Raw genomic sequence first — 13,082 nt, forward strand, 5'->3', positions numbered from 1 at the left:
GAAGTGCATAAAGTTATCATAACTAGACAGAAGATTCTTGGGGAACTGAAAAGTAGCTAAGTTACATGGATCAGATGGCATACACCCCAGGATTCTGAAAGAGGTGGCTAAAGAGATTGTGGAGGAATTAGTAATGATTGTTCAAGAATCTCTAGATTCTGGATGGTTCCTGAAGACCGGAAAATTGCAAATGTCACTCCACTCTTCAAGAAGGGAGAGAGGTAGATGAAAGGAAACCATAGGCTGGTTAGTATATTATCAGTGGTTGGGAAGATATTGGAGTTGATTAATAAGGATGAGGTCTCGGGATACTTGGAGGCACATGAAAAAATAGGCCATTGTCAGCATGGTTTCCTCAAGGAAAAATCTTGCCTGACATATCTGTTGGAATTCTTTGAAGAAATAACAAGCAGGATCAACAAAGGAGAACCAACTGATGTTGTCTGCTTGGATTTTCAGAAGGTCTTTGACAAGGTACCACACGAGGCTGCTTCACAAGCTACGAGCCCATGGCGTTACAGGAAAGATTCTAGCATGGATAAAACAGTGGCTGATTGGCAGGAGGCAAAGAGTGGGAATAAAGGGAGCCTTTTTTGGTTGGCTGCCAGTGATGTTCCACAGGGGTCTTTGTTGGGAATGATTCTTTTTGTTATATGTCAATGATTTGGATGATGGAATTGAAGGCTTTGTTGCAAAGTTTGCAGGTAGTATGAAGAAAGATGGAGGGCCAGATAGTTTTGAGGAAGTAGAGAGGCTACAATAGGAGAATGGGCAAAGAAATCTGTGGAGGCCAAGTCTTAATGTATATTTAATGTAGAGGTTGATAGATACTTGATTGGTCAGGGTATGACTGGATATGGGGAGAAGGCAAGAGACTGGAGCTGAAAGGAAAATTGGATCAGCCATGAAATGGCAGAGCAGACTCAATGGGCCAAATAGCCTAATTCTGCTCCTATATCTTATTTGCAACTTTCCCTGATCTGCATGTCTTCTGATTCTCATTGTTTCTCAGTCAACAGTAAATGGCCTTCAGCTATCTATGCCCTAGGTCCTAGATCACCTTCCCTAGTTCTCCTTTTAGAAATACCTTCGAGTGTGTTCTTTGCCTTGATACTTCTTGATGTGGGTTTGAGACATAATGCTCCGGGAAACACCCTCAGGTGTTTAACCATTTGAGTACAACTTCTTGCCGATTAATTTGATTCGCACAGGTACCATTACTGCACGTTATTTACTCACTTGCCTGGTTGAGGTTAGGGAAAAACTTTTAGAAAGCGGGGTAGAATATCTGGATGGATTGTCGCAATGTTCGGACAATCAGAGTAATGATTCTGCAGTACTTCGGAACAGTGGCTCAAGTTTCAATTTCTGGTCTGTGTTACTCTAGAGAAGCAGAAGCTAGAAGAAAATCATTTTGGAGGCCGATGAAGTTTTTTTTCCAGAAAAGATACTGTAAGGGGTGATTAATAGAAAAGGGGCGACACAGTAAATAGCAGGCTGTCCCCATGATCCACAGCCTCGGAAACCTGGGTTTGATCCGACTCGGGGCACTGTCTGTGTGGAATATGCCTCTTCTCCCTTCGGGATTCCGCTGGATGCAGCAAGGGCAGTCCTCCCACATCTCAGCTGATTCTCAGAGAATCGGAGAGTTAATGGGCCCGCGAAAGAGACGAGGCTGCTAGGAAACAGACGTGTAATAGGATTGCATTGGCATAGGCTCGACGGGCCAAATGGCTTTTGTTTACATTCTGAGGAAGTCTGAGATATTCTTATTGCGGTTACGAATGTGGTGTGCTTGCTAATCTGAACAGCAGCGAGATCGCCTTAAAGGCAGTTTAACCTGTTACTGGGTGTTTCAGAACCCAAAAACGCAGAGGGAGTGAAAGGGGACACGCCCTCGACTCGAATCCACTGCAACAAGTTTGGAAAGGAAAGAGCCAGTAACTCTGGCGTAAGTTTAGTCTGGGTTTGCCCTTGCGAGCAAGCAGTCCAGTTCCAGCGCCAACCCCGAAACATGTCGCAGCCGCACAGGAGAAAACCCAAAGAGCCCAGAAAGGTAAAGGCGACGGGGTCGGGGCGCCCTCCGTTTGATTAAACCCGCCCGGTCTCGGTCTAACCGAACCCCCGTTGGCGGAATCGTCAGGCTTTTCTTTCCCGCTTATCTCCGATGGTGGGCGCTTCCCCATTGCCTCAAGTCGCCCAGCGCAGTTGTGCGCTCGGCATAGGGCAGCGCCCCCGCCCAGGGCAGCTGACTGATGCGGCGGGTGTGGGTGACGGAGTGACCCCTCCCGGGGCGTTCACTGCGCCACCGCCGCCCTCCTGTGAAGACCGAGTAGCAACTTCTACCCCAGGTAATCGAGGCCGAGGCGACTCTTAAATCTAGTTGCGGGGCAGAGAGAGGAGAGGGGGGTGGGGGGGTGGGGGTGGAGACACGCACCCAGGACCTTTGCCACACCGGGTAACCGCAGCTCCCCTCCCCTGTCCGGCAGACTAGACAGAACCCCCGCTCCTCCGCCGGCAACAGCTGAGTGTGTCATTTTTGTTTTAACTCGCTGCGAAATGCTTCCGCCGCGTTGTCTCGCCCTTTCGGCCCACTGCTTTGAGCCGATCGCTTCCAAGCGCGTTGGTTCGCTGCCATTGGTTTCGAGCGTGATTCGATCAACAACTTCGTGCTGTGTTCCTTCCTGTAGAGGCACGGCGTGTATTTTGACATCAGCCCCGTCGTTAGTCACCCCAGTCTCCCGTTACCAGATCAAGCTCCGCAAGCAAGGACTCTGTCTGTCTGTTTGTATCTTGTTTTACGGCGGTTGGCATCCAGCTTAATGGTGCATTACCGCCACCCTCTGCTCCGGAATGTGCACTAGCCATACATTCTAAATCCCTTCACCCAATCACACACACACACACACACACACACTTCACCCTCCCATCTTTGACCATCCTAGTATCCTATTCCTGTTTATTCGTCATATTCTATAAAAAAAACCCCTGTACCCCTTAAAAATGCTAAAATTACCCGGACTTGTGCTCTCTCACCCATGCCCAGCAACCCTTTTAATGTGAATTCCTGCATCCCCAACTCCCTTAATTTATTTCTCATCATCTCTCTCTGTATCCCATACTTCCTGCAACTCAGAACTACATGTTCTACTGACTCCTCTTCCTGACATTCCTCACACAATCCTGTCTGGTGTTTCCCTATCATTTTCAATGTTTTGTTTAATGCACAATGCCCCAGCCTTAACCTAGTCCACACAATTTCCTCTCTTCTGTTTCCATTACCTAGCCTAGTAACTGCAACACTCTTTTGTATTTGATATAAATGCCTCCCTTTCCCCTCCCTGTCCCATCTTTCTTGCCACATTCGGTTGACTTTTTCCCAGATTACACACTTAACCTCTGCTTTACTGATACTAATGTGCATTTCCACATTTTCTTTCTTTAACACCCTCTTTGCCAACTCATCCACCCTCTCATTCCCCTTCACCCCTACATGTGCTGGAACCCATAGAAATTTTACCTGACCTCCCTGATTTGCAATCCTTGTAACTGACTGAAGGACTTCATAAAGGACATCTTGCTGACTGTTTGTGTGAAAAGACTTTAAACTTGCTAGAACGGAGGATGAATCTGAACATATCAATGCTTTGACTTGTCTGGCTTTCTGCACCCATTGCAACGCAACCAACACCGCCAGCATCTCCACTGTAAACACTCCTAACTTATTAGATGTTCTTCTGCTGATTCCAATTTCTTTTGCTGGTATGACCACCCCAAACCCTGTCACTCCTGTTGCAGGTTCCTTCTCACCATCCGTATAAATGTGAGTATAATCGCTATACTTTTCCATCACATGATAGTTAAATGCATTTACCAAATCTGTTTTATATCTTTCTTTCTTTTTTACCTCTAACAAATGCCAGTCTATGTCAGGCCATACAAGCTTCCATGGAGCTACAACCGGATAAACTACTGAAGGACTTATCCTCAGATCAAATACTCCACATTCTTTCGCGATATCATTCCCTACCCGACTAAAGGTATCCCTCTGAAACCTCCCATTTTCCCAGCACTCCTGCAACACTCCTTTAGTAGGGTGAGAATCATTGTGCCCCTGCAAGTTAGCCCAGTAGTTTGCCATCAGTTGCATCCTTCTTAGTTCCAAAGGTATTATTCCCATTTCTACCTGTAGGGCTGACACTGGTGACGTTTTAAAAGCCCCACTGCACACTCTCAAGGCCTGAGCCTGAATCACATCCAGTTTCCTTATAAGAGACCTAGCTGCTGATCCATATACTATATTTCCGTAATCCAATACAGATCTTACTAAAGCCACATACATTCTCTTCAAAGCTGAACAACTTGCTCCCCATTCCCTACCAGTCAAACATCTCATCACATTTATTACTATTTTACATTTCTCCTCAACTTTCCTGATATGGTCTGCCCATGTTAATCGTGAATCAAATATAACTCCCAGAAATTTAAATGATGCAACCCTTTCTAATTCAACCCCATACATCCTTAACTTCTTCCCTACCTCAACCCTTTTCCTGGTAAAAAATACAGATTGAGTTTTGTCTACTGAAAATCTACATCCCCAATCATAACCCCACTCCACCACTTCATCAATTGCTTCTTGTAGTTTCCTAATTATATGGTCCATGTTCCTGCCTCTTTTCCACAAGGCCCCATCATCCGCAAACAGTGACCTACCTATATCCACTGGTACCTTTGTGAAGACATCATTGATCATAATGATGAAAAGTAACAGGCTAATCACACTACCTTGAGGTGTGCCATTTTCCACTATGTACTGTTTTGATAATTCTGATCCAATCCGAACTTGAATTTTTCTACCAAACAAAAAATCTTTAATCCAATTAAAAACTCTCCCACCAACCCCCATCTTGTGCAGTTTAATTAATAATCCTTCCTTCCACATCATATCATAGGCTTTTTCAATGTCAAAGAACACTGCCACTACTGACTCTCTATTTGCCTGGGCATAATCACTGAGTCCATGGAATTCCTTCCCTTTATAAAACCACTCTGATAACTTGCCAGCATTCCTCTTTTCTCAAGCTCATATGATAACCTTTCTGTTATCATCCTTTCCATTATCTTACATATACTTGATGTTAATGCAATTGGTCTGTAGCTAGTGGGTTTTGACAGATCCTTGCCAGGCTTCCTTATTGGAATTACTACTGCTTCTTTCCATGCACTTGGTAATCTTCCCTCCTCCCACACTCTGTTATAAAAATGCAGCAACTTCAAGAGCGCTCCTTCTCCTAGATTTTTTAGCATCACAGAGCATATCAGATCTTTCCCTGTGGAGGTTGGTCTCGATCTCTTTATTGTTCTCACCATTTCTGCTAATGTAATTTGATCATCAATTATATCATCTGTTCCTTCCCTCCTGCTTAACACACCTGGGTGTTGGCTCATTATTCTTTCCCTTCTTCTTCTCCCTTCTTCAGACAAATTTTCTGAACTGTGTATCAGTACAAATGACTTGGCCATGACCTCAGCCTTATCCCTACTGGAGACTGCAGTTTCCTCCTCAGATATCATTACTGGATATTCCCATTCCCTTCTATCTCCTCCCATCCTCTTAATCATTCCCCATATCTCTCCCACAGGTGTTGTTCTTCCTATCTTGTCACAAAAACTCCTCCAACTTGCCCTTTTAGCTTGACATATAGTTCTCCTCACCACTGCCTGTGCTTTCTTATATTGAGCCAAATGCTGCATATTATGGGTTCTTTTAACTAGCCTGAATGCTCTATTTCTGTTTTTTACAGCCTGACAACATTCCTCTGTCCACTATGGTACCAGTTTTCTATTCATCCTATTTTTACTCCTAGGTATAGATCCTTCTGCTGCCATGATAATTGCTGAAGTCACCTGACTGTTTAATTCATCTACATTTCCAGAAATATCAATCTTTGTCAACCCTTCTTCACTCAACTTCTGGAACTTACCCCAATCAGCTTTTTCAAACACCCACTTTGGGGTTCCGCCACCTGGTCTTACTTCAACTCTTTCACCCACTGAACACAAAACTGGGTAGTGATCACTGCCTACTGTTGAAGCAGTCCAAACTCCCCAGTTACTAATGCCAGCCGAGGTATTAGACACTAACGTAATATCTAACACTGACTCAGTTCCTATTGTTATATCTATCTTTGTGCCGCTACCATCATTCATACACACCAAATCCCTTTCTTCCATCAAATCTTCAATTACCTTTCCATTTGGATCTGTAATCTGATCCCCCCATATTGTGCTATGAGCATTGAAATCTGCACACCACACTACTTTATGTCTGTTTTGTCCTTGTATCTTTAATAGGCTGTCCAAATGACTCGATTTTCATCTGTTCTTTTCAACAATTGGTTTACGTTAGAAGTTAATTGAGGATGAACTTTGCAAAGTTGGACACGATTAGTCTAATGGCACTGTACCAGGCACGCCATTGAAGAGTAAACCCCAAGCTCTCTTACTTCATAATTTATTCATGCACCGTAAAAGCCCTAAGTGATTGCACCTCAAAATAAATATATGAGCAACTTAAATAGGTCACCAATTGATATTTCTAGTACATGTTACCACTTAGGTAGGAGAATAAATACCAAGTCATTCAGTGTAGAATTCCAGCTTTCATGTATAACATGGGTTCTGTTCCAATCTAAAAGCAGAGTGCAGCTGGAATTTACTTCACTATTATTTCCAGTTTAAACAGTGCTGTGTTGTGTGAAATGTGCGATCGTGGTCTTCGTCCATCACCATGATAGCCCTTGGCAAATTTTGCCATTGACTTCTGGGCAGTGCCTTTACAAGATTGGTGACTCCAGCCACTGTTATACCCTTCAGAGATTGTCTGCCTTTGGTAGAGATGTATCTCCACCCCACCACCCAGACACAGGGAAAGATGAACACAGCAGAATCATTTGTGATTGTAGTTTGATAGGAAGTAGTATCTTAGAAATGAGGAGGAAACCAAGAAGGTAGATAAGGGTAGGGCAGTGGATGTTGTCTATGTGGACTTCAGCAAGGGCTTTGACAAGGTCCCTCATGACAGCTTAATCTGAAAGGTTAGATTGCATGGGGCCTGGGGCAGAGAGTGGATTGGATTCTTAATTCGCTTAGTGGTAGGGAGCAGAGGGTGATGGTTGAAAGCTGCTTCTCGGGCAGGGGGTCTGTGTCCAGTTGGTGTGCCAGAAGGATTGGGGCTGGGACCCTTGTTGTATGTAACTTGTATATTCACATCCAAATTAGTTATATAAGCCAGTGTTCGTAAGTTTGTGGATGATGCCTAAAATAGGTGGTGGTGTAGATGCTGTGAAGGGGATGGTAGGGTAGTGTATGTTTAGCACAACACTTTACAGTACCAGCAACCTAGGCTCAATTCCTGCCACCGCCTGGAAAGGGTTTTCTACATTCTCCCCGTGACTGCATGACCTTCTGAGACATACCGGTCGGAAGGCTGATTAGACATTGTAAATTGGCCCATGATTAGGTGACGGCTAAATTGGGGGGTGGGGGGGGGTCGCCGGGTGGTGTGGCTCAAAGGGCGGGAGGGGTTACTCTGTGTGTTTCTCAATAAGTAAATAAAAAGGTTATGAAAAGGTCATTGGGGGGTGGAATAGGTAAAAGTATGTGGGTTGGGAACTGGCAATTAGATTTCAATCCAGATAAATGTGTGTTGCTTTCTGGCAGATGAAACCAATATAGTACTTGTTTGGGCTGAGGGAGCGTGTGGAAAAGAGGGATCTAGGAATGTAAGTGTGCTGAAAGTGCTGACACAGGTAGTTAAGATGGTGAAGAAGCTGTTCAGCATGCTGGCCTTCAGTAGTCAGGCACTGACTACAAGAGTTGGGAAGTTATATTCCAGTTATATTTGAGGTTGGGGAGGCCTCACTTGAAGTACTGTGACAGTTTTGGTCACCCTGTTATAGAAAGAGATGTTATTAAACTAGAAAGGGTGCAGAGAACATTTACCAGGATGTTGCCTGGACTTGTGGGCCTGAGTTACAAGGAGAGGTTGCATAGAACTTTATTCTCTGAAGTGTTGGAGTTGGAGAGGGTGACCTGAGAGAGGTATATGTGAGCACGAGGGACAGAGACAGGGTGAAAACACTCAGTATTTTCCCTAGGGATGGTGCTAAAACGAGAGGGCAGAAGTTCAGTTTGAGAGCTGAAAGATTTAGAAAGGACAGTCAAGAACAGCGTATTCATGCATCGGGTGGGGTGCATATTTGAAATGATTTATTGATACAGTGGTTGAGTTGGCATGTTCGTAATATTTAACTGCCACAATTGATAAGTACATGGGAATGCGAGGTTTGGAGGGCTACAGGCTGAACACAGGCAGATAGGACTAGTTTGCTGGACAACATGGATGATTTGGGCCAAACTGCTTGTTTCAATGCTGTCTGACTCTGTGACTCTTAAAATGTGGTCAGTTATTGATGCTTATTCTACATTCCAGAGTAAATCAAAAGTTGAAGCATTTTTAGTTCTGCTCTTATTGCTAATGGCAATAGTTTCTGTTTGCAGAATCCTGGTGAGTGTATTGTATGATGCTGATCTGGGGTAGCTTGCTTGTGTCCAGTTTAAAAAGGTTTTAAACTCATAATCCACTGCACAGGCATGCATATAGGCTAATATACCTGTGTAATATTAAAGAAGGGCTGTATTGTCAAGGAAGTATTTTCTGATGTGACATCTTTGTTATACTATTTAGACAGACTGCTCAAAAGGCAAGTACACAATTTGCCTTTGGAAATACAAGAAATAAGCAAATAATGTGAATATATGACACTTGTTCAATATGCTACTTCATGAAAGAGATCCTATTATTTTCATCAACATTTTCTGGCCTCTGACTCTTTCTATTTTAATGTTACCTAATAGTAGGGGAAGTTTCAGGCCTGTAGTAGAATTGCTTGAGATCCCTGAATCTGTTTTCAATAATTTACAGCTCTACTTCCTACCCTATTAGTAATATCAGCTTTTCTTTTCTGTGTTTTGTTCTAGAATACCCACAAGGAATTCTAGCAGCACTCAAATGGCAAATCAGAAATAATTTTAAAATTCTTGAATTAATTTTGCTGAGCTGATGACAGTGTACCAGATATGTCATTGAAAAGTGAAAGCTGAGCTCTGTTACCGCTGAATTTATTCAAACACAGTGAAGCTTTAGCGATTGGGCCTCACATTTGAAAAAGTAATTCTATAAACAATTCAATACGACAACAGTTGATAATTGTAGCATATTTTACCACTTAGATTGGAGTATGTATACCACGCCATCGATCAGTCGGCATTCAAGGTAGATAGTCAGCGTGGATTTGTGCATAGTAGGTCATGTCTAACCAATCTTAGAGCTTTTTGAGGAAGTTACCTGGAAAGTGGATGAAGGCAAGGCAATGGATGTTGTCTACACAGGCGTTAACAAGATATTTGACAAGGTCCAGCATGGGAGGGAGGTTGGTCAAGAAGGGAACCAGTGTGTTAGAGCTGAGGATAAGCCAGCAGGTTTGCAGGTAGATGATATAATATGTCATATGAAGGTATGGAAGTACAAGCCAATGATTGGGTGCAACTGCTGACAGAGCAAAGAGTTAAGTTGTACCACAGAGGCAAAATTCATAAGGGTGAAGAAAGCAAGACTGAAGATGCCGTACTTAAATGCATGTAGCATTCGCAATAAGATGGACAAACTCGTGGTGCAATAGAGATTGGCCGGTATAGCTGGGGATCACTGAGTCGTGGCCTAAAAAAGGTCATAGGTGGGAGCTTAACATCAAAGGATGTATTTTGTATGGAAAGGACAGGCAGGAAGGCATAGGTGGTGGTGTGGCTTTGTTGGTAAGAGATGGAATTACATCTTTAAGGCTGATTTATACTTGTGCATACTAGCTTACGCAGCAGCCTACGCAAGTGGGCTACGCCATTGTGAGCACTTATACTTGTGCGTTGGTGTGTCTGCGTCGCTCTGCAATTCACTGCCAAAACGCTAGCTGGCGGTGGGGTTTGTATGCCACTGTGTTGAGTTTCTTCTTGTTGAAACTCAACACAAAGAAACTCAAACTTCAAACAATGGCAACTGAAACTGAAGGAGGGTGAATTTTCTGTGCTTGTCCGGCCACTGATAGACATGGACGAGAAAATGCACTTCAAATATTTTCGGATGTCGGCAGGTAGATTTGATGATTTGGTTCATCGTCTCCAACCATTTATTTTGCATCAGTGTACGCACAGTATGCTCAGAGACTGGCAATCACCATTCAAATTTTAGCTTCAGGTGGAAGTCAACAGGCTGTAGCAGCTAGCTACAAACTGGCGTCAAGCACAGGGTCCTCCATAATTTCGGAGGGCTGTAAAGCTTTATGGAAAGCATTGCAGCCAGAGTTCCCTCCCTGCCCTTCAGTCACCCAGTGGCAAGCTATTGCAGCGTAGGAGGAAATGCGGTGCTACCAAGCGGACCAATCACAGTTGTTGCGGTCTGCATTTTGGGAGAGGTGCGTGTTAAGCTATGGCGTAGGGTTCAGTGTAGATACTGCATAGGGCTCGCAGCTACGCTGTACTTACGGTGTATATTTAACACACAAGCATAAATCAGTCCTTAGAAAGAGGTGACACAAGGTCAGAAAACGTTGAATCTTTGTGGGCGGAGTTAACAAACTACAGGGTTAAAAATCCATTATGAGAATCATATATAGGCCTCCAAATAGTAGCCAAGATGTGGAGTTGAGATTGCAAAGGGAGCTGGAAAAGGCATGTAATAAGGGTAATGTCACAATTGTAATGGTGGACTTCAATATGTAAGGGGATTGGGAAAATCAGGTCGGTGTCGGATTGTAGGAGAGGGAATTTGTTGAATGCCTACGAGATGGCCATTTAGAGCAGCTTGTGCTTAAGCCTGCTTGGGGAAAGGCTATCTTAGATTGGGCGTTGTGTAATAACCCAGATCTTATTAGGGAGCTTAACGTAAAAGAACCCTTAGGAAACAGTGATCATAATATGATTGAATGCACACTGGAATTTGAGCATAAGTAACATGTATCAATATCGTAATGGAATAAAGGGAATTACAAAGGCATGAAAGAGGAGTTTGCCCAGGTAGATTGGAAGAGGATACTGGCTGGGATGACCACAGAAAAAAGGTGGCTGAAATTTCTGGGAATAGCTCACAAGCTGCAGCATAGATATGTCCCATAGAAGAAGTTCTCAAATGACAGGATTAGGCAACTGTGGCTGACAAGGGGAGTTAAGGACTGCATAAAAGCCAAGGAAAGGGCACATAAGGTAGCAAAAGTGAGTAGAATTTGGATGATTGGGAAGCTTTTAAAATCCAACAAAAGGCAACTTAGAAAGCTTTAAGAAGGGAAAAGGTGAAATGTGAGGGCAAACTAGCTGATAATATAAAGCAGGATACTAAAAGTTTTTTCATTATATAAAGAGTAAAAGGGAGGTGAGAGATGATATTGGACCACTAGAAATTGATACTGTGTAGTAATGGGGGACAACGAAATGGGAAATGAACTTTGCTTCAGGCTTTACTGTGGAAGATACAAGTTGTATGCCTGCAGTCCGTGTGTGTCAGGGAGCAGGAGTGAGTGCCATTGCTATTACAAAGGAAAAAGTGCCAGGCAAACTGAGAGGTCTTAAGGTGGATAGGTCACCTGGACCCGATGGACTACATTCCAGAACCTCTCTCGCTTTTCTAAACCAGCCTAGCTGACACAACCTTTTTTCAGAAGGCAGCCCATCCCATTCTCCCCAGACACCGGTGGTAATTAACATATGTTCACTCCCTTCTGCGATCTGCAACCATCATCGCTTGTCACTTAGTCTCTTTTGCATTCAACCCATGAACAAACAGTCTCTTTTTTTGTTTCCATTCCTCTCTCTTCTCTTGGACAGGGCCCCAGGCAGATCCTTCCAGGTGAGACAACGCTTCACCTGCGAATCTGCTGGGGTTAGCCATTGTGTCCAGTGCTCCTGGAGCACCTGCTGTAAACTGGGGGACCGCTTCATTGAGCGCCTCTACTCTGTCCGCAAAAAGTGGAACTTCCCATTGGCCAAACATTTTAATTTGGATTCCCATTGCTATTCTAACATGTCAAGCTCTGGCCTTCTCTTGTGCCAAGATGAGGCCACCCTCAGGGTGGAGGAGCAACACCTATTCCTTTCCCACCCATTTGGCTTCACCTATCACCACCTAGCTAGCCTCTTTCCCCTCCTCCCACCTTTTTATTCTGGCACCTTCCCCCTTCCTTCTCAGTCCCGGTGAAGGGTCTTAGCCCGAAATGTCGACTGTCTATACATTTCCGTGGATGCTGTCTGACTTGCTGAGTTCATTCAGCATTTTGTGTGTGTTGCTTTGGATTACGAGCATCTGCAGACACTTCCTGATGTTTACTATTAAACACCTTTAATGTTTTCCAAGTTTGGATGAAAGGTACTCAAATTGAAACATCACTTCTGGTTTTGTCTCCATAGATGCTGTTACTCAGATAAATATTTCCACCATAATCTAATTAGATTTATTGCTATGTTGGATAAAGTTATTTTGGATAAATCTAGATTTGTATTTAGGGAGATTGTCAGACTTCGTTGTTTTTGCTGTTTTTTTTCCTCTTCAACCAGTTTATCTTCTCATAATGTTCAACATTTGTGTCTTTGTGGCAAAAACACAAGGCAAAACTTGTACCTGTAGCTTTCCTCTGTTACTTCCTTCATGGTTAAGATTCAAAATTTTAAAAAGTTCAAAGTAAATTTATTATCAAAGTACAATATATCAAAATGTACAATCCTGTGGTTCACTTTCTTGTTGGCAATATCAGTAAATTTACTTCCAGGGTGTCTTGAAGTCAGCGATCTTGTGCAGCATAGCTTGATGGAGACAATTAAATATTTCTGTTTGAACCTGATACAGCTGAGAATCACAACTGCTTCCAAGGTCTGTACAGTTAATAAAAAATGTCTTAAGCAGTTGAATAAAGAATCTCTGCTTAAAACTAACGGAAGCAATGCCGATTGTGTCCGTACTTCTTGCCGGGTTCCTC

The 13,082-nt window shown here is 43.4% G+C and overlaps 1 protein-coding gene across 1 annotated transcript in view; it reads left to right on the forward strand.

Annotated features, from left to right (window-relative positions):
* The first annotated feature begins 1,841 nt into the window (after nt 1-1,841).
* Nucleotides 1,842-13,082, forward strand: part of cast (calpastatin) — a 205,010-nt gene continuing 193,769 nt past the window's right edge. The window contains exon 1 of the mRNA XM_072281312.1: nt 1,842-2,056. Coding sequence (XP_072137413.1) covers nt 2,015-2,056 — 42 coding nt within the window. The 5' untranslated portion in view covers nt 1,842-2,014. The remainder of the gene's footprint in view (nt 2,057-13,082) is intronic.

Source organism: Mobula birostris, chromosome 17 (genome assembly GCF_030028105.1).
Source record: "Mobula birostris isolate sMobBir1 chromosome 17, sMobBir1.hap1, whole genome shotgun sequence".
In the NCBI taxonomy this organism is placed as follows: domain Eukaryota; kingdom Metazoa; phylum Chordata; class Chondrichthyes; order Myliobatiformes; family Myliobatidae; genus Mobula; species Mobula birostris.